Source organism: Thunnus thynnus, chromosome 2 (genome assembly GCF_963924715.1).
Source record: "Thunnus thynnus chromosome 2, fThuThy2.1, whole genome shotgun sequence".
Classification (NCBI taxonomy): Eukaryota; Metazoa; Chordata; class Actinopteri; order Scombriformes; family Scombridae; genus Thunnus; species Thunnus thynnus.
In genome coordinates, this window is record NC_089518.1 from 24,792,669 (window position 1) to 24,815,223 (window position 22,555).

General features: G+C 37.5%; 1 protein-coding gene and 1 pseudogene across 2 annotated transcripts; one reads left to right on the forward strand and one right to left on the reverse strand.

Annotated features, from left to right (window-relative positions):
- The first annotated feature begins 3,817 nt into the window (after positions 1-3,817).
- On the forward strand, positions 3,818-9,508 carry LOC137198509 (zinc phosphodiesterase ELAC protein 1-like; annotated as a pseudogene).
- Positions 9,357-22,213, reverse strand: mier3b (mesoderm induction early response 1, family member 3 b). Of its 2 annotated transcripts, none has more exons than XM_067612377.1 (13): positions 22,139-22,213; positions 21,277-21,301; positions 20,795-20,940; positions 20,152-20,274; positions 19,919-20,042; positions 15,305-15,378; positions 15,125-15,197; positions 14,845-14,993; positions 14,523-14,604; positions 13,236-13,330; positions 13,017-13,144; positions 12,719-12,873; positions 9,357-12,542 (listed from the first exon to the last, which is right to left on the reverse strand). In XM_067612377.1, exons 1-13 carry the CDS (start codon positions 22,145-22,147, stop codon positions 12,067-12,069), a joined length of 1,659 nt encoding a protein of 552 aa, XP_067468478.1. In that variant the 5' UTR covers positions 22,148-22,213; the 3' UTR covers positions 9,357-12,066. The 2 variants fall into 2 exon arrangements, with proteins under 2 accessions (XP_067468478.1, XP_067468485.1); XM_067612384.1 differs by lacking the exon at positions 22,139-22,213 and adding an exon at positions 21,484-21,981.
- Positions 22,214-22,555: the final 342 nt, after the last annotated feature.

The following is a 22,555-nucleotide window of genomic DNA, read 5'->3' on the forward strand; positions in this document are numbered from 1 at the left end:
AATTACCTGATTGTCATCTTTTTGTTGAACTGTAGGCATTTATTTGTACTTCTGTACTGACCTGGTTTGTTCTTTTTATTTCTTCCCCAAAAGAAGAAGAAGATAAAGAATGAGGAGCAGAACAAGAAGGCTTCTACTGAGAAACAAACTAAACAGCGTCCTGTGTTGATGCGGCTGTTGCACTCCAGTTCAACAAGCAGCCATTGCCTTACAGATTAAAGACCAGAATCAGGATCAGCTGGCCTGATCAACCCCCTCCCTCCCCTTCTATTTTACTATTACTTTACTCTTTCTGTCTACTTCTCCCTTTTTTCTCTCCCCTTTCCCCCCCTTTCACCCTCCTTCTCTCCCCTTCTATTTTACTTTTACTTTACTCTTTCTGTCTACTTCTCCCTTTTTTCTCTCCCCTTTCCCCCCCTTTCACCCTCCTCCTCTCCCCTTCTATTTTACTTTTACTTTACTCTTTCTGTCTACTTCTGCCTTTTTTCTCTCCCCTTTCCCCCCCTTTCACCCTCCTTCTCTCCCCTTCTATTTTACTTTTACTTTACTCTTTCTGTCTACTTCTCCCTTTTTTCTCTCCCCTTTCCCCCCCTTTCACCCTCCTTCTCTCCACTTCTATTTTACTTTTACTTTACTCTTTCTGTCTACTTCTCCCTTTTTTCTCTCCCCTTTCCCCCCCTTTCATCCTCCCCCTCTTTCCCTCCCCCCAACCCCTCCCTTACTTTCTCTCCCCCACCCCCTATCCCCTCCCCCTTTCTCTCTCCCCCATCCCCCATCCCCTCCCCCTCTTTCCCTCCCCCAACCCCTCCCTTACTTTCTCTCCCCCATCCCCTATCCTCTCCCTCTCTTTCTCTCCCCCTGACCATTCAGGGCATTACAGTTGCTGGCACTGTAACCTACTGCAATATTATTTTATTTGGATATTAACTGTGTTGTGTTTTTTTTTGTGTGTGTGTGTTTCATCTGCTTTTCTAAATGAGTACTTGAATATTGATGGTTCTAATAGTTTGTTTGACACTTACATGATAAGGATGAAAAGGAACATGACTTTGTATGTTTTTAAAAAACCAGTCTGAAGTTCCTAGATTCCTATAATACAAATGGAGTGCATCATGCAGACAGAAGAAGTGGTACAGTAAAGGAGTAAGCCATTTACTTGTATTTTATTAGTTTAATCAGTGAATCCACTTTGAATGATAAAGCACACTCATACCATCAGAACGATACAACTCTGAGCAGATGCTTAAAAAATGTTACTATTCCCTAAAGTATTTCATTACATAAACACCATCAAAACCACAAATACACAGGGCTGGGCAGATCTTAAAATCTCTCTGATAAAAGGCCCACAACACTCAGAACAATAAAAAACAGCAAGCTTGACTAATTAAAAATGACTTCCTAGTTTGCCTTCTAGTAAGATGAACAGAAAATGTAGAAATGTTGTGAAACTGTACATTGTCATATCCTGACAAGTTGAAGTGCATCAATTCTGATTCCTCTAGTGCGTTGCACCCAAAAGTGTTAAGTCCTGCTAGCATCCCCTACAGAGTTCATTACAGCCATAATATGAAACTCAAGCTCCACTTTCTGCTTGATTTGTAAACTGTAATACAGCCAAAAGCTTCAGAACAAGCCAGCCGGTAAATTAATCTTGTGTTGAGACTCTTTTGTCAACTGCTGTTTCCAAATCTGATTTAGCTATTCTTAGAGCCTTAGTGGAGCTAGTTAAGCTTGTCCTGAGGGTGCCACTAGCAGAAAGGTCATGGGGTCATTAAAATCTAAAGGGTTCATCTTCTGGTGAGCAGGAATATTCACAGTTTCGTATCAAATGATTGGATAAACATTATTTTTGACATGAATTATATTTTGTTAACTGTACATGCACCTTTGTGGAAACTGTCCGCTGAAAGAGTATTTATAAAGTTGTGTTAAGTATGTCCATGTGTGTTGGTAGGTTCGTGTGTCAAGTCTTGTTCCTTAGATCATATTCAACCAGATATCAAAGTTACAGGCTCGGCTTCTATTCTCTGTTCCAATCTTCCATAATTATTCATATTATTCAGTTATTCATAATAAGTTATAACAATCAGATTAATCTTTTTTATTTTTCATCTAGGAATCGAAAGGGGTTAAGGTAGTATGAGAAGTTGACTCATAATTAACACTGGACTATTCAAAATTTGAGTTATATTGCAGAAACATCTTAAAATGGATATCTTGACAGTTTAGTACGGTTTTCATCCTCATACACGACGAATGTCTCAACAATTTGTACTGGCATTATTAACGCACTTGATGCTAAAGGGTAATGGTGGTTACAAGCAGATAGATTGTGTCTAGCAACACATAGTTATAATGACAACAAGAAGTAATGTTAACAAGTCTGAACCATCTGAAGTATCAATGCAGATTTCTCTTTTTTGTATTATTGAGATCATTACAGCACATAAGTTTCACAAGGTCATAACATCCATTTCTTAAAGTCAAAGATCCTCTTAACTATTTTCCAGTTATATTTCACATCCATGTCTGTTTGATTTACTGCCATTTTTTTTTTTTTTTTTTTTTTTTAACCATGCCATGAATGTCCATAAGATCTTTATTTTTGCTTCATGTTCTAACAGGCTACTGTAATTTGGTGTAAAATGTGAGAATTGAGTAACTTTCACCTCATAAACTCAACACAAACGCACAACCTCCACTGATGAAATGTTTTTTTTTTCTCTCTCTCTCTTAAAAAGTTAGTCAGTTACTTTAAATTTACCTTACACACTGTTGTCATGGGCATTGGCAGTATTGCCAGGATTTTTTTTTTCCAGTCATGCATTAATTCTCAGATAGGTTTGAATGAGATTCTAACCACCTGCATTGAAGTGCCTGCACAACATTTGATATCTGTTCATAATTGCTCCATGCTCCTTGATGTAGAGCTCACAAAATGCTGCAGGCAGAGCTGAAGAAAAACATAGAAGCACTGCTATTATACAAATTGCTGTCAGTGTGTATTGTACGAAATCAAGTAAGTGTGTAGTATCCAACGTGCAGCTTTTGCCCTGATAAACTGTGCAGCTTCAACTTTGCCTTCAACAAAGTTTTCTCATAACTTTTAAAATAGTTTTATCTTAAAGAAACAATTTAGAGACAGTTCTTTTTTTAACTCCATTAATCGTTCATCCAGTTGTTGTAACTGACTGTAATCACCCAGTGAGAGTTTTTACTGAATGAAATAAGAAATTGTTGCTTGGTTTGCTCATGTTATTGTTGCTGTGTCCACATTTCCTCCATATTTCTCCATAAGTGTGCTAAGTACTTTGTGTCTGTGTTTCTAAAATTTATTTTTGTTACACAGTAGAATTGCCTTATGTTTGTATGCAGAGAGCAGCATGTTTGTACTGCTGAATAATACTTTCGTGCTGATTAAAGTGCAGAATAAAAACGTTTACACATGCACCTTTGTCTGCTGATTTTATTGTTTTATGAGACAGAACAAAGCATTCAGAGCAGAAGTTTTTTTTCTCTGCTGTTGAATAATCACTGTTATTTGTTAATTGATGTAATCCAGTACAAATCTTATATGACACATATTTAAACTCATAAATGTAATTAAACAGTATAAAGACAGGAAATGTGTCTGTTAAGTTATAGGGAGTTTTTTTTGTGCTCCTATTTACTAAATTGGTATCCCAGTTATAAATGAGATGTAAAGATAAGCAGAGAAATTTTAAACGGATTTTTAAATCAAATCAAAGCAGGTTTTAAATGAAACAATAAATTAAAGTTAAACAAGTCCTAAGAGGAAAAAAAGAAATCCGACCTGACCTGAACGCCGCACCGTCGCTTTTCTTTCGTCATCTTCGTGTGACTGTTTACGGGCAGTAGAGCATGTTGCTTTAGTGTGAGCTGGTTTTTGTGCAGTTTTCTTGTAACTTTTGTGAAAATGACCATGGACATGACTTTCCTCGGGACCGGCTCGGCCTACCCGTCTCCTCACCGCGGCGCCTCGGCTCTGGTGCTGCGGACAGAGGGGGAGTGCTGGCTGTTTGACTGCGGAGAGGGAACCCAGACCCAGCTGATGAGGAGCCAGCTCCGAGCCGGTGAGCCACTCATTGTTGCTCCTCGTAAATCCTGTTGAAGACATTCAACTAGTGTATAAGAAACTAAAACCATGTCCTTAAAGTTACTGCAATCGAGCCAGCCTCCACTTCGAAAAACATGGTCGAACTAGCCCCCATGTTGTTTTGCCGTACGTGTATATAATAGACATTACGGTAAGAGTATGTCCATGATGAATTAATAAATAAAGAATTAAATAAAAATACATAAATAACTGAATGATAAAAAACGAATAAATATTAAATAATAAATAAAATGAATAATAATAGAAAATAATTACCTCCTGCAAACTATTTCAGAGAAAAATTGAGGCTTTGTCATTTCAATTGTGTGAATAATTAGTCAAACTTGATAATAAAGAATGAATTTCCAAGGATATGAATATGAATTCAAAATGACAATACACCACCTCACACTGTCATTGAGAAACTTCCTGTTTCCACCAGACCAATCCAATGACAGCTGACCACGAGAGTCACTCAGACAATATCAGGACAGTCTGATGATGAATCTCAAGATTAAAGTACTCTGAAATGTCATATATGAACTGTGTGTCCTCCGAATTCAGATTAGAATTAAACATTCTCACATTCTCATTGGGGGCTGAGCCCCCCAAAAGTCAAATCCTAGACTTGCACCCGTTACCAACCTGTTGTAACCTGATACAACAATACTGAAGACAGACTTGAAAGGATGTCGAAGAAAGAGAGAGGGTGAGCACACTTTTGACAATTTATAAGGTCCTTGATCTAAGACACCTCTGGAAGTTTTTGTTAACATTACAAATGCAGGCAAGGACATTATGTTTGCTGATTGTGTCATTATCAGGAGATCCAGCCTAAGACAGCTCATTGTTTCAGTTATTTGGAATATAAATTGATGGCTCTGGTTGACCTTAATATGTAGATATGAAGCCTACATACAGATAAGCCCAATACACACAAAGTATGTCAAATTATGTCCCTTCTTTAAATCTGTCAAAGTAGTTACAGTCATAACTTTGTCTGGGATACTAGTGTAACAGCTCTGGAATCTATTTGAGCAGGATATATAACAGGAAAATGTATCCTGTCATGCTAATATAACGTGAATGAGTCTGTTTCCACATGCAAATAAAGTCTGTGGAAACAGGAAGTTTCCTTTTAATTCTAATCTGAATTCAGAGGACGCACAGCTCATATATGACATTTCAGAGGGCTTTAATCCTGAGATTCAACATCTGACTGTCCTGATATTGTCTGAGTGACTCTCTGAGGTGGTCTGCCATCATTCTGAAGTGAGATTGATCTGTGGAAATTAATTCTTTGTCATTAAGTTTGACTAATTATTTACACAATTGAAATGAAATGAAAATGAAATTTTTATTTATTTATATATTCATTCATTATTGACTGACTGGCACGCCCTTACCATAATGCTTAGTATATACACGTACCACAAAACAATGTGGGGGCTAGTTTGACCTTGTTTGTTGAAGTGGAGGCTGACTTGACTGCATTTTAAAGTTCCTTAAAACAAATCTTGAATAAACTTTTACTTATTGGTGCAGCCAGACACTTACTTTTTCCATCCTGTCTGAAAAACCTCTTACGACTGCCCAGTTAAGTTATTCTTGTCTGTCCAAAAGTACAAAAAGTTCATCAAAAATTGAAAGTAGACTTGATCATTTTAGAAGGCACTTAAAATATGTTAAAAAACACAAAACCACAATAATGTTAGGTCCTCATTGTAGCTGCAATGACTATCAATTAGTTGCCAACTCGCCAACTATTCTGATAATTGATTAGGCTAATTGTTTTGAGTCATTTTTAAGAAGAAAATCTCCAAATTCTCTGATCCAACTTCTCAAATGTGAATATTTTCTGGTTTCTTTAGTGCTCTATGATAATAAATTGAACATCTTTGGGTTGTGGACAAAGCAAGACATTTGAGGACGTCACCTTGGGCTTTGGCAAACAGTGATCGACATTTTTCACCATTTTCTGAAATTTTATGGACTAAACAACTAATCAATTAATCCAGCAAAATAATCAACAGATTAATCAATAATGGAAAATAATGGATAGTTTCAGCCCTAGTCCTTTTCACCTCTAACCTGCCAATGAAATAGCCTGAAATAGCAGCTAATATCATGTGAATAAAGTTTCTGACCAGCATGTCGTATTCTAGCTGTATCACAGTTTCACAGTGTATGAAACAAACTATAAAACATGTCGAGTGGCTATTCCATTACTAACGTGTCATGTTTTCCATTCAGGTTGAATCACCAAGGTTTTTATCTCCCATTTGCATGGAGATCACCTTTTTGGTCTGCCTGGTCTCCTCTGTACTGTGAGCCTCAACTCCAACCCCGACCCCCAGCAGAACCTGAACTGTGTGGACATCTATGGGCCTCGGGGCCTCAGGCACTTTCTCAGGGGGACTCTGGGCCTCACGGGGTCACAGCTGCTCTTCCCTTATGCTGGTAGGTTGCTTACTGTGTGTCTGAAACCTCCCACAAAGGTAATCAGTTGTTCAGACGGTACTGTGTGAATATTACAGTTCACCCAGATATAGATTTGTGTAAATTCAACAAACTCTAGTTATATTGTGTCACTGTTATTGTACTTCATTCTAATCTACTCTTCTCTGATCTCATCCACACTGTGTATGTTGCTGTAGTACACGAGCTGGAGCCCACATCTGACCAGAGTCCAGAAGAGGGGCAGCTCAGTGTGGAGGTATGTGATGGTTTTGGTTATTTCTATGTAAAGAATAATCACACCTTACCTATCAGTACAGTGCTAAACACTACAGTATTTATTTGTCATGCAATAGGCTGTTTTCAAATATCAAATCTGTGTCCGGTTTCCATTTTTTTTAATCTACGATATGAAAAAGCTCATTCTCTATGGTCTATATGGCCTGTAGTTTTGATCTATATGGCAGATTTCACACTTACAACCTTTAATAAAATATTTGCATATCTTGTCACTAGTGGCATATCACAGACTTTCCCTTCTGTTCAGAAAATGTTAACGCTGTATTTTATTTACATCAATTTTGCCATGTTGTTTTGTGTTTGTTTGTTTCTATGTCCAAAATGTCAGCTGTTGTTTGTTGTTTTTACTGAAACATGTTTTCTCTCTCTCTCTCTCTCTCTCTCTCTCTTTCTTCAGATGACAGCAGAGTGTGGTCCTCTGCACCCACAGGAGCGGCTAGGAAGGACAATCACCCTGGATGTCTCCAGTGACTGTTACACCCTCTTTGAAGACAAGAAGTTTGTGGTTAAGGCCTTCAGGTTGTTCCACCGCATCCCCTCTTTTGGTTTTTGCAATCAGGAGCATGATCGACCTGGAAGACTTAAGACTGAACTACTGAAAGAACTCGGTAAATGTGCTTTATGTCTCTTTTATATCTCTTGTTTCTTTATGTGGACAGTTGTTGTTGTTAACATACAAATGTGAAGAGAGACCAAAAAAGTATACCTGTTAATACCAGTTGCATATTGTAGGTGGTTCTTTAAGTGTCTCATGTCCAGTGATATTATTGGACATGTGAATATAGGCATAAAATGTTCTGTTAAGAAAACAAGTGAAATGCAGTTTATAGTGTGAGAAGCAGGTCAAAAATAATTGATAAAATTATAGGCTGATAGTTTTACTATTAAAAACACACTTTTCCTGTGGGTAAAAGTAGGGAAAGACACAACATTTTGAATAGTTTTGGTATTTATTGTATAGTAGTACCAAGTATTATTGCACGGACATTTTTGCATTTACTTACTTGCTCTTCTATGCTAATTTTATTGGGAAATTATTTATAGGACGTGTATTTGTTGGCCAGAATGCGGTACTAACATGCCCAAATCTATGAGTCTGATTTAGACAGAGGTCACCCAGTACTGTGGCAGGAAAAAGGTGTCCTCCAACCTGTGGATTACTCTGATTCATGTCATTTCTTTATTCCTCAGGTGTGAAACCAGGTCCGCTCTACGGACGCCTGAAAGCGGGGGAGTCGGTGACTTTGGAGAACGGACATGTGGTGTCGTCTTGCGAGGTGCTGGAAGAAGCCATTCCAGGGAGGAAAGTCTGCATTTTAGGGGACTGCAGCTCAGTGCTCGGGGAGGGACCGCCGAGGTTTTGCAACGGGGCGGACATTCTGGTTCACGAGGCCACCCTGGGGAACGAGCACAGAGAAAAAGCAGTGGACCACGGACACAGCACACCTGAGATGGCAGCGGCGGTGGCTCGGGCCTGCTGTGCACGGAGGCTGGTGCTGTACCATTTCAGTCAGAGGTACAAACCCTGTTCCCTGCAGAAGGAAGGAGATGAGGACGATATCTCAGAGCTCAAGAGACAGGCTGAAGCTCTACAGGACAGTGATGTAGAAGTGATTCTGGCTGAGGACTTTCTGACTCTACCTATTCCTCTCAGAAGACCGAGGTAATGAAAAACTGATTTAGCCTAGTTTTTATATTGCTGGTCATAGATCTGATTAAAACACAACAGCTGTTTGTTTGTCAATTATTTATCTTATTTTATTATCATAATTGTTAACTACTTTTGGCAGTTGTTAACTTGTTAGCCATTACAAACATATCTGTTTTACCATCTTGTGATTTGGAAAGTACGTATACTGCTAATATTAGCTTTTCTCCCTTTTTTAAGATGCACTTTATCCAGTTGAACGTCTGTTGTCACTGAATTAGTCGAACATTACAAGTGTATTGCCAAAAGATTAAGATGAGGATTCACTTTTCTGGAGCTTTTGATCACATCATACTGTCTTCATCAGCAGATGTACTGTAAAGCTCAAGTTTTAAGCTAACATGGATGAGAACTCCTAAAAGTGCTCAGAAAAAAATGGAAAGTTTGAACATCTACACTTCCATGGTGACTGAGAAAACGGTCAAAAGCTCCAGAAAAAGCAAGTGTGCTTTGAGCCGAGATTATTTTGTCAAATGCTGTTTTCAGTGGTCTAGAATGAACAGTCAAGCTGAACGTCAAATGAAGGAGGCTTGAATAATCATCCCACAATTTAGTAATTGGTGATTCTCCAAATGAGGCCCCAAAACAGAATTTGGACCAAATTTTTAGTCTTATTAATTCAAAAGAAATTTCAGTCTTAATGGTGGTTTCTTCCACTTTATGTCAATCATTTACTAAATACTACAAACAAAAATGAATATGAATGAATTAGAAGATTTTAAAGAAGAAGATTTTTGCTGTGTGATGACGAGTAAAGAACATGCGATCATCTCCGAACCTTTTCCAGAGCTTTATTTCTGGATCTGTACACAAGGTATTAAAGTACAACAGAAAATACAAAATAATGTTTAACAAAAGGAAAAAAAAAACAACTCAATGTTTATGTACAATTCTTATAAACAATAAAGATAGCTTCTTGAACATTTCTCATAGTGAAGTTTTTGATTGTCTATATTTCTGGATATACATTTTTAAGTTTTGTAGGTTTTTTTATTCACAAAGGTGTTTTTGTTTTCATCAAAGAACTCGTTATCTTTTTCAAAACCACAACTGCTATACTTTTTTTCTTCTCCTTTTTAAACTTCAAAACACAATACAAAATATAAAATAAATTTGTTTAGTGCTTGCTTGCACACACAAGTCTCATACCAGAGATATCAATAAAATATCACATTTTCGAGAGTTCACAGGGTGGTGAAAAACCTACTTCTACTACTTAATGGCCTTTACATTCTGACAGTTTTTCTGAGTCTTTGTACAAACCACAGGTGAAATAAATATCACTGCACTGCTAAAGCTAGAAGAGCTTGGAGGACCTACTGCATTATGCACATTGCATTAAAAGAGAAACTAGCTCTCCACATACTTAGAGCAGCAGCCATCCCTTTACCATCAAGACAAATATAGACGACGACATGTAAAAAGATTTTTTTTTTGAAGAAAGAAAGATGAGCGTCTTTTACAAATGGCTGCAAGTTTTGAATGCAAAAAATTTGCAACATTGATTAATATCAATACGTCTCCAGGTAAAGCCGTTTTCAGTGGTACACTTGAAACAGACACAGCTGGCATGCGTGGTTTCAGCTGTGTCCCCGTGTCTGGGTATCATGTCTTTCCAAAGAAAAAAAAAAAAGAATAAAAAAATTCAAATACCAAGTCAACCAGTAAAATGCAAAACCCAAAATATCTGTACATATCTACAAATTATTGCCATTTGACAAGGGGGGGGAGAAAAAAATTAAAACCTTTGTATCAACACAGATTCACAAGTGTAAGAGGTCAGTTAATAGACTTTTTAAAGGCTATTTGCTAATTATTTACATGAAACGCAGAAGTGAATCATCTTCTCTGACGCTGGGCTTGGAAACTGAATTACTTGATCAAACTTAATTATGGTTTATCGGCATGAATCCTGTCTGTACACACACACGCACACACACAATGGTGAGAACTATGGACATGACAAACGATGTAACCCTGAAACAAACTACGTATTCATATCACAATGCATAGATAAATTAAGTAAACACTACTACTGCATCCAATCAACTGACGATGACCCGCTAAACATTTTACAATTCACAAATATGGACTTCAGTCAAGAGAAACGGTTCCATTTCTGCTACTAGACTCCAAGAAATTGTCGACCAGATTAAACAAGTCATCCTCTAGTCAGACTAGGTTAGGCAGACGTTGGATACAATATCAGAGTGGCTTTTAAATAAACATAATACTGCTAGCTTAGGTTTACGCAAGCTTGCTAAGTGGTCTGAAAATGGGGCTATGTGGTTTAGAAACATTTTTAAACAAAATTTTTACTACAATAAACTTGACATTTTCAACTAATCTTTCCTAAGAGTAGCAAGAGAGAAACCATCAAAGGATTGAACAAAATCTCAAAAAGGTAAAAATATGCAATACTTCACTGTGCCTGATGTCTGTGTTTCAATGGCTATTAACCCAACTAATATATTTTACATTGCAATATTGCTGTGACATGGTTTGCTAGTCTGATATCCTCCTTACAAGAAGTAGGATATCAATAACTTGATATCCAACTATAAAATGCTCTGATTATGTTACTCAGGTATTCTTGATTACCTCTTTAAAAAAAATGTGAGAGAAAAAAAAAAGAATAAGTATAAAATCTGGGACTATAATTTGAATTTGACTACATGGGATAAAAATGAACTGTTATAAACATTCACATGTTCCAGTTTGGCCACTTTTAGCACTTTAAAAGTAAACAAGCAGACAAACTACTGACAAGCTTCCACAGGAGAGAAAAAAAAAAAAAAAAAAAAAAAAAGCAAAACCAAACTGGAAGGCCAAAGCAGCTGATGGCCTCCTGCGACACTTCCTGGTCTCCAAGCTCATCTTCATGCTAGTGTTGCTCTTCATACAATATGTAACCAGGTTTAATTGGGGACACATAGAAACCATTTTCACCAGCCTGGTTACTAAAAAGTACCTGTAAACCAAACACTAAATTTAAAAAAAAAAAAAAAAAAAAGTACCACTTCAAACAACAAAGCAACTACACGCTAGAGGAGGAAAACTACTGTAAGATGATTTTGGCAGCTGAAAAGAATGGCAGGATAACATACTGTAGCTATGACGATGTTATGTGTCGATGTGAGGGAGGAAGATACACAACTCTCCTACTGCAGCCTCTGGGCCCCACTGTACATGGACGTTACACATCTCAAGACCGCAAAACAAAAATAAAATAAATGGCTATATAAACTCTTGAGAGAAATCAAGATTTTAGTTTTATATGATAGACATCACTGATGTCATATTACACAAAAAATGAAAACAAAAAAGTATATTCATATACATATATATATATATATATATATAGATAGATATATATATATATATAATAGAATTTAAACAAATTGGATTCTCCAGTGAGGTCAGTCTTATGTACAAGCAGGAAAAGGGGTTTCAAAAGGGAAGAAGAAGAAGATGAGGAAGATCACTCTGACTGAAGTGCTGCAGTGTGCTGTGTGTGGTGCCGCGCATGTCCTCCCAGAAAGCCGTTGGGCTCACCGCTGCCAGCCAAGCTCCCAAAGTCTGTGACAGACACTGCCATTTTGGTGCCGGTGATTCGGTGGTGGTGCGTCGTTTTCCGCCGCGCTTCAAAGTCCACTCCGAGGTTACCTACGGAGACGTCGTTGATAAAGGAGTCAGGCAGCGCCATCTTGAGTCTCTTTGAAGGCCGCTCGCAGTCCTTGTTGACACAGACTCCTCCTAGCTGGCCCAGGTCCGAGTGGTAGAAGCCTGCGTCGAGCATGTTTAGGCAGTCAGGGTCCGCACCGTTGGAAGGGAACCCGAGGGATTCCTCGTGATTCAAGGACCCGCGATGGAGGCTTTCCAGGGGAGGAAAGCTGTAGGAGTCCAGGCAACTGACCTCTGCAGGGCTGCACACCGTAGCTACGCTGTTACTCAAAGCTGAAAGGAGACAGGACACTGAATTAACATTTGATAACTTCAAGCAGAATGAGACTCAGGAACACGTGATGACTGAGGGGGAAAAAAAACGAGGAAAAACAAATAAAATAATCAATTTCCATGATGTTACTTAGTATTCCTTTTCCATGACTGCAGAATTAATTTCCATTACTGACCTGTGAGATCGCTGGCAGTGATGGAGTTAAGCAGGCTGAGCTGTTGGTCTGTGGTGGTCTCCAGCCGTCCTCCTCCACCTGCTCCTGAGCACACAGAGGAAGAACTGTCCACTGCCAGTCCCTCTGCTTCATCCACCAGCCTGTCCATCAGGTCACTGCATACAATGAAACGTGTTTCATTGTAAAAGGGGTTTGTTTTTCCAAATTATGTGCACTTTCACCATTTTAACCAGAGTTCATTGTGTTAAAACAAAAGCACAGGAATGCAAACAGATTCACTGCATCTTCTGCCACTTACGTTACACCAGGATAGCTGCTGTACTTTTTCTTCCCGAACCGATTCTGCTGCACGAAGAAGTCAAAGCGCTCCGACTTTTTCCACATGTAGTAAAAAGCCACACATTCTGCTACAGTTCGCGTTGTGACCTGAGGAAAAGGAATTATTCAAAAAGGGGTGAGAAACTTTCAGAGCTTTCTATGTGTACAGTATGTTCTCATATCATGAAGTAAGACTCACTTTGTGTTTCTGTATGAGGTGAAAGTTCTTGTCATACATCTGTAGTGCGTGTTCAAAGTTCTTGCATTCCTCCTCGGACCACTGGGGCGATTTTTCTGAAATGAAACCAATTTAGAAATATAGTATTGGTGCGAAATCAAGTGATCCAGATGTTAAAAAAGGGTAACTTCATATAGTAAACTGAGAACACAGGACTGGAACAAATGAAGACAACAACTGGATCCAAGATCTTTTCTGTAGGCACACCGAGTGTACAAAGCACACAGTTACAGATATACACAACATATGGCTTTGTCTTTACTGTTTGTTCCTGTACAGAATGATTTTTAATTGCCATGTGACATAAAATTCACTATGAGCATCATTGCAGCTCACTGCATACTAACCAGCGAGTTTGTGCTTCCCATTCACGCTACATCAAGAACTAGAGATTCACTGATAGTATGGCAGTAAAAAGTAAAATGCTGAGCAGAATACAGTTTTCTGTCAATGGTGAGCCAGAGGGAAGGAAGCTCTTCTCACATCAAAATGAAACAAAGAATGAGTGATGTGAGAGAATGTGCTCAGACTCTTTCACAAATTACTGTAGGATTGTTAAAAGGGGGATGATTCAAGCTTTAAATGGGAGGGGGGGAGGGGGGGGGTATTAAATTTTGATGTAAAAACTCTACAGTGCTGATATTACAGTTTAGTCTGCCATCACATTAGAAAGGACAAATTATGCCTAAGACTTAGGGAGGCATATTTATGTTGTCCAATTTAGAAATAGAGTGGATTCCACGTTACGCTACAGTACGAAATGGGATTGATGTCACATAAACGTCACATTTAACTTTTGTTCTGAACTTAAATATTTCTTTCTAAATGTATTTTAGAGTGTATTGCATTTTATTCTCTTTTTTAGGTTGCCTCTTCAACATCTGGCCAGGAAAATAAACTCCCCCCCCCCATAAACTTCGCCCTACATCTACCTTGATGTACCTACTCTGTTTACTGTCAAACTAACTGCTAACTAAGCAGATTGTTATGCCTGGGTAGAAGTTTTTTTTAATTATTTTTGGATAATCTGGTTGGGATGACAAATCTACCACCAGATATACCACCAGAGAATCTTGTTTGGTGATTTATGCTGTCATGCAGTCATTTTCTCTGTCAAAACAACAAGTTAAATTTGACAGAATGCCCACAGTGTATTCACTGCTATCCAAAGTACCAATGACATTTGCCTCATGTCAGGAATGATGCGTTTCCTACTGCAGGCATTTATAAGTTGTTTCCTTTGCTTACCTTTTGAGGATTTTATGCGGCTGCAGTATCTCTCTAGTGCTTCACGGGTGTTGTAGTTGCATTTGACAAGCTCATGCAAAGCCTATGTGGAGAAGAAGGAATTGGTCAAGACTGGAGTATTAGCCAAAATAAATTATTTGTACCACAGAAACAAATAATCTTAATCTTCAAAGCGCAGCTGCAATAGGATGTGTGAATGTGAAATTCAGTGGCATATTAAGCAGACTGCATATGCTCACATACATTGCCAATAACATGCTCATCACTGTGTTACAACATGAAAGAACTGATGAATAAAGACGTGCCTGAATAAATAACTGACCTGCTCATTGTCTCGGACGTGCATCCCTGGTTTGTCACATCCTGTCTTTTCATCTGTTGTCCGTGACAACACTTCAGACAGAAAACTCCTGACCTTGTTTTCTGGTAATGTACCTGGGCTCCATAATAACTCATCTTCATCTTCATACACTGCATGGAAAGCACATCACAGTGAGATCAGTCACCTTGTGATCTTGTCTTTAATTGTATGGACTGTAACGTTGTAAACAATCACATTAAAGAACATATCTGCGCATGTGCAGAAAAGAAACAACTGTCACCTTTCTCCCCATCTTTGTAGTGACAGAGGCAAGAAGGAACATCTGCTTGGTACTGTGTTCCCACCATTATTTCCTATGATGATAAAAAAGTCACACAAAAACACAACATATTTAAATCCAAGAGCAAACTAGTATTGAGCCCATATCTTAACGTGTTCCAAAATGAAATGTGTCATTTACCTTTCTGGAGTCCTCTGGGCTCGGGCCATCGTCATCACACTCTGACTCTTTATCACCGTCAGAGATAGTGTTGGCTGACAAAATAAAAAAACAACAGGTAAATACCTTTAATTTCAATTTGATTTCATTGGCACATCTCACCTTCAGTGCTAAGGCCTGATGTTTTAACTGCCAAACTTGGCGTCAAATTAGGTGCTGTAATAGGTGATCTTGCAACGCCTCTGCTCCTATCGTCATACTGGATGCAAAACTTTACCTAAATCTCATGAAATGCTCAAAGTAAGATACACTGTCACTGTGGACAGTGCTGAAACTTAATCACTAACAATTTTGATAATCAACGGATTGTATAACTCCTTTATCAAGCACAAATATTCTGTGGCACCATCTTATCAAATGTGAAGATTTGCTGGTTCTCAGTTTTACATCATTGCAAATTATCTTTGGTTTTTGGATTGCTAGTCGGACAAAACGGCCATGTTCTTCAGCAAATTAACACTTATGTAGCAGTCTGTAAATCTAAAATGTCTTTAAATATAATAATATTGCTTAAAAAAAGTTTAATATTGCTGAGATAGTTCTAAGTGTAAAGTGTGGTTAACATATACTTTAAAAAACTTGTCTAAAGGTTCAAAATCATAGATTGGTCCAGATCAAATGAAAGTAATTATTATAATACAGCATACAATATACAGTACGTATCTTAATTAGTTGTGAATGAGTATCAAAGTTTGTACATGGAACAACCATGGCTCCAATAATTTTACAGGAAACACGAAATGACAAAATGATGAGGAACACAAGAAGTATATTAACGCGTGGGTTGGTCAGTTTTACATTTCATCTTTTTCAGCAAACAAGAAGGGTGTGATTATATTAATACATAAATCTGCCATTTGCTGCTACAGCCTCACACAAAGATACTGAAGGAAGAGTTTTTTTTGTTAAAGGGGTTTTATATGGTGAAAATGTTTTGTTAGGAAATGTTTATGTTCCTAATGTCCTGTCCAGCTGAAATGGACTGCTCCAATATGTTAATAGTAAGCGATTTTAATTGTAGTTTATGTCCTATATTGGACAGATTTCCACCCCAAAATATTCAATCCAAAAATGTAAGGGCAGTCACAAACATTACCAAGGAATTTGATCTTCTGGATGTTTGGAGGCATTTAGTCTACGTCAAAAAGCTACATATTTAATTCTCAGTCTAATTCATCAGCGTCACGTATCAACTATATATTTGTATCAAGATGTTCAACCCATTTAACCGAGCATTCAGATATAGGCCATATTTGCTCTTTCAGACCATGCCCCCGTTACTATGTTAGTGCAACCTCTTAGACCTATTGAACGCTCATTCTCTTGGAAGATGAATACACTATTATTCTTAGATAACAACTTTACTAAATTCTTGGGAGAACAAACAGACCTATGTTTAAAATATAATGACAAAGATGAGGTTGCCCCAGATATTGTGCGGGATGCATATTAAGCTTATACTGCAGGCATGATTATTTCATATACTAGTCAAAAGAAAAAAAAGAGCGTGTAGCTGAACAAATTGAAAGAAAATAAAACCCATTAGAAAAAAAACTATTACATAACAAAATTAGATGATGTTTTAACTGAACTAAAGGTAAAAGCAGAAAGGGACACTGTATCTGCTAAATAAAGACTGTTTGAATTTGGCAACAAACCTAATCACCTGTTGGCACACTTGGCAAGGAATGCCCCTGTAAAATCTTTTATTTTATACAGGATGAGAATAATTAATGCCAAATGAATAACGGTCAGATTAATGATAGAATTAAAAGGTTCTATGTTCTCCCAGAATAAATGCATATGGCTAATATAATGCTAATGCTGAAGAAAAATAAAAACCCAGAATTATGTTCTGCACACGGGCCAATCAGTCTGCTTGGAGTGGACACAAAAATATTATCCAAGGTACTGGCTCATAGGTTAGAACATGTGATGACTTAGATTATGGATGCAGATCAGACTGGATTTATAAAGGGTTGAATGTTATATCACAATACAAGACGTTTATTTAACATTTTTTATTATCTCAATCACTGTCAAACTCCTGGAGCCATTGTATCTATGGACGATGAAAAAGTGCTTGATCGAACTGAATGGGAATATCTATTTGAAATACTGAAGAGATTTGGCTTTTGATCAAATTTTTAAGGTTGGGTTAAACTTTTGTATAAGATGCCGACAAATGGTCTTTCACTGAGAGACAGCCTCTTTTTTTGCAAGAATGTCCTGATCACATTCACACAGTTACACATATTCACAACTGGAAGCTGCCCACGCCACTGAGCAGCTCCACTGGAGCAGCTCCACTGGAGCAGTTGGAGTTAAGGGCCTTGCTCAACAGCACCTCAATGGTGATAATGAGGGAAGGGCAACGCTGCTTTTTCACCCAGATTTATCCTGCCGGTCTGGGGATTGAACTGTAGCTTGACTTTAACAGACCCAATGAATTCAGTACCAGCTCGGATAGAATATGTTCAAGAATTTGGGCTGATATGTGGGTACAACGTTAATTTCAAAAAATCTGAAATAATGCCCTTTGTGAGCTGTGGACATGTTGAACCTGATTTTGTTGAGCCGTTTCAATGGGCTCCTGCAGGGTTCAATTATCTGAGAATAAAAATCATGCCAATATTTAATCAGCTCCATGCTGGAAATAATACGGCCTTTGATAAGACATCTTAAAGAAAATATGATAAGATGGAGGTTTCCTCCTACATCTTTTCCTGGTAGAATTCATCTTATTAATTAAATTATTTTCTAACATAATTTATGCTGTATCTATTTTTGTGATTTTAAAACCAATTGATATTAGAGACATTAATAAAGCAATGTCAGACTTTATTTGGGAAGGCAGGAAACCCCATATTAAATTGGAGATTTTACAGCTCCCAAAAGAACAAAGTGGGTGGGGTTTACCAAAGATGGAAAATTATGTATTGTCAATACATGCCAGAATTATGTCTTTGCGGGTGGTTGAAAAAACTGGATTGCTTTAGTTTGAAATAGAGGCAATGCTCGGCAAACCCTTTTCCCATGTTAATTTGTAAGACAAGCAAGTGAGCAAATTGCCAATTATCGCTAAGGTCAATCTATTAATAACTAACATAATAGACAGGGTAGTTTAAAGAAATTTTTTAAGAAAACCCATCTGTTAAATGCCCTTAAAACATTGGTGGATAACCCAGATTTATCAGTGGAATAGTTAAATTAACATTACTACCTGTATATATGTGTGAGTGTGTATATGTGTGTGGACCTTTACATGTAATGTTGTGCGCTTCTTTTTTCTGTTGTTGTTTTTGTTGAACAGTACAGTGTACAGAGACTCTCTGGCTGATGTGCACTTTAAATAAACTTGAAGTTGAGTTGAAGTAGTGGGTGCAGGACAAAATTTCAAGACATGGCAAGAAGCAGGTATAAAAATGATGTATGATCTCTATGGTAATGGGAACTTTAGAACATTTGATTCGTTAAGAACTCAGTACAATGTACCTACCGAGGATTTTTTTCAAATATTTACAAGTCAGACACTATGTGTACAAGAAAACGAATACTCTCAATTTCTCACTTATTAGGATGATTTTTTTTCTGGACCATCAAAAACATGAACATTTTTTATTAAAATTTTATTCCGAGTTAAAAAAATTGAACTTGGAGAAACTTGAACTAATAAGAACATCTTGGCGTACGCTGCTTAAGGTGGGAATAAATAAAGAAACTCATGGGAAGAAATTCTGATATTGCCTTCCAGAATATTAATATGCAATAGATGTAGGGAGATGCAATATAATACTTTACAAAATGTCAACATATCTCCAAATATTTATAGTAAATATACAACGGGAGCCTCCCCAAATTGTCCCAAATGCAAAAATAATTACTGGAACCAGACTAAATTGTCTTTGTGAGTGCAAAAGAATTTAATTATTCTAGAAGGCAATATATAAAGAAATATGTATGGTGATAAGGAAACAACTGCCCCCAGCCCACTGTTACCTACTAGGAAGAACATTGAATTGAAGGTACACAAAGAAACAGTTCAATTTCTCTTCATGTTGGCTAGAAAGACTATAATGACTAAGTGGTTTAGGGATGATTCTCCTTCTGTTCAATTGTGGAAATCTCTGATATCTGACACTGTCACTTTAGAGGAGATACTGTATTGGTGGGAGAACTCATCTTTTTTGTAAGAAAATAAGAGAAACCACTGAATCTTCTAGGAATTAAGTGCAGTTTGGCATGAAGATAATTGACTGAGCTGAGGGATTGTTTTGTTCATGTACAACACCACTTGTATTAGTATTTCTGTGCCCTGGTGACTCGAGACTACTGTGTGTAGTTTCCTGGATCAAATGCAAATACTCTACGTATGGTACTGAGTTGTTGTTATTATTTTTTGAAAACCAATAAAAAGAATATTTAAAAAAAGCTGTCTGACTAGACGATTTTATATTTTGTAATAATGTCTAAAATGTGGTACTTTATTTGTTTACTATTGCAATAGTAAGCCTTAATCCCACAAAGCTACAGAGTAGAAGTATTTTTTTTTAGAATGTGTAACCTGTCACTTACATCGAAGTGTTCTTGGGAAGAAATCGGTGGCCTCATGGGATGTGACTGAAGGGGTGAGATCATCAGCTGAAGACTGGGTCTCCTCCTCGTAGTCCCCAGACAACAGGTCTTTAGCTATTTCCTCCTAGAAAGAATGAATAAGGGTGACCAATGAATTAATTCTTTAAATTATTAATTTTTCCCAAATCTTTTTATGACTGATGTAACATCACTACATAACAGCAGACATTTACCTTGTCCAAAGTCATGTCAGGCAGCTCATCTGTCAGGTCTCCAGAGGAGCTGTCTATACTGGAACCTGCTGAGCCTTCGTAGCGATAGATGGCCAACAGTTCTTCCAAAGGCATATTACCTTCCTGATATAAAAAAAGAGGAAAAGAGCAATGAGAAACCATACCTATTCAATTTAGCTGTATAGGGTGGCTGTGACATCATGAGGTTTCTCTTGTTATTTTATTTTTTAGCCTAACATCCAAATCTTTTTCAAAATGAAAAAAGTCACATAGTTTGGAGCCAATTTGTGAGCTTGGTAATACACTCTGCTCCACTGACATCAAGAGACAACTTCTGAATGACGTCAACAAAATGTATGTGCAGTTGTACCTCGTCCACTTTCATTAATTGTAACCTGTGCAGCAATGTTATCATAAAGGGCATGTCAACAAATGTCAATGTGTTACAATATTACGTTTTTGTTTTACTGGCAACACAGCTACAATATTTTTTGCTCAACTGCATTACTAAGACAGCAGACTTTGATTTAACATTGAGAATAAAATCACATTTTAACATACACAAGTTCACATTTGACTACTTGAAACCATAACAACTTGTGTAAGTACTGTTTTAGGACATTTTCTGCACTTCTTAATTTACCTTCTCCAGATCTGCAATCTCAGAGCTGAAATTCCTGCCTCCATCCAGAGACTCTTCCTCCTCCAGAGTCCTCTCATCATCATACTCATGAACTAACATTTCTGCAGTTGGGTCAAAGTCATGGTCCTCTGATGATAAAGAGCCAACTGAGTGAGAGAAAAAAAAAAAAAAACATAAATGTCTTAATCTTACCAAACAAATAAGCTTTTTTTCCAACTTACATTAATGATTCCAATTTCAAAAGATACATTCATATTAATACTGATAAGTTTCAGTTAAAGGAGCATTATATTTCAGTAATTTCAAAGCAGTTTCCTCTAACATAATTACACAGTGCGCAATGTATGTGACTTTATCCTAATGGTTGTGTCATGTAAAAATATTTAATTAAAAACACATGAAGTTTATGAAGTACAGTATAAACGTGTAATTAATTGTGTATCCTACATAAATTTATAATTTCTCAATTTAAGATGTCTTACCTGGACTTGAACTCCCTAGGGAAGCCTGTAAAATATTAAAAACAGAGCATACATTATTCCAATACTTGAATAGTGTTCTCAGATATTACTACGACACTTTAGCGGTAAGTATAGTTGAGCAGAGTTAGGAAAAAATGTCATTAATGATCTGTGTTATGACCAGCGAAAATACATGGGCAGGAAAATTACATGTACCGCTAATGTTACCTTAAATACAGTAGGTGGCTAATACATTAACCGCAAAAGAAAGCTACACACTGGGGATGTGAGCGAACTGTAGTTTTAAAACCTGGTCCTATCGCAGGAAAACATCGAAGTGAAAACTAAGGAAAACTGAGGGAGAGAGTACATTTTAAGCAGTGTCGGCTTCTGTAACAGTTAGCTAGCCAGTAAGCTAACTCCAAAGCCTGATGTTAACGTTATCCATCGAAAAATGTAAACACTAATTTCGTTTGCGCGGTATTACAATCGTTACAGCTGGGAGATATTTAACAGTTACAACACAGGCGTCGCGAATTGAGCCTAAGGGGAGAAATTTTTTTTTCATTCACTACAAACACTGTTTAATCTGTTATTTCCTTTAACCAGCAAGCTAACGTTAAATTTACGTATCAATTTACACAGCCGCTACACCAAAGCAGCTGAGAGAGCGAAGGCGCAGCGGCCTTGTAGTGAAGGATCGGTCCAGACATTCAAGGATATTTTAGAGGAATAAAAATGACAATTATTGCACGAAACACGCTATATAGAAGGAAAAAACCACGATCTCCCCAATCGATAACATAAAAATAAAAAATACAACATACAACATTTAAAAATATCGATTTAAGATCGATTGCTTCTCCCCTGTTTTCCCTCTTACCTCCGCCATATTGGTACCTTTAGCTAATGGGCTCGTTCTAGCGCAGTACCCGGATCAGCGCTCTGAGCCAATCAGAGATCCAGGTGACCGTTCTAGTCGTGACGCCATTCAAACCAACCACTGATCGGACTAACGGTAACCATTTATAAACGGTAAATCTACGGTATGAACATAAAAGAAACAACCATATAGAGATCATAATCACGAATAAATATTCAACATGTACCACCAACATCACGGAGACCTTGTTGACACTTCACACAATGACATTTCGCCAGAACATTCCTAGAATGTTCTCGGAACATCTCAGCTGATTTCCTGTTGTCCTCAGTACAGTAGATACCTTTACGGCATTTAAAGCTCGGTGTTACCAACATTAATGTTTCTATTATTTATATTGCTGTTAGAGCTTCACAC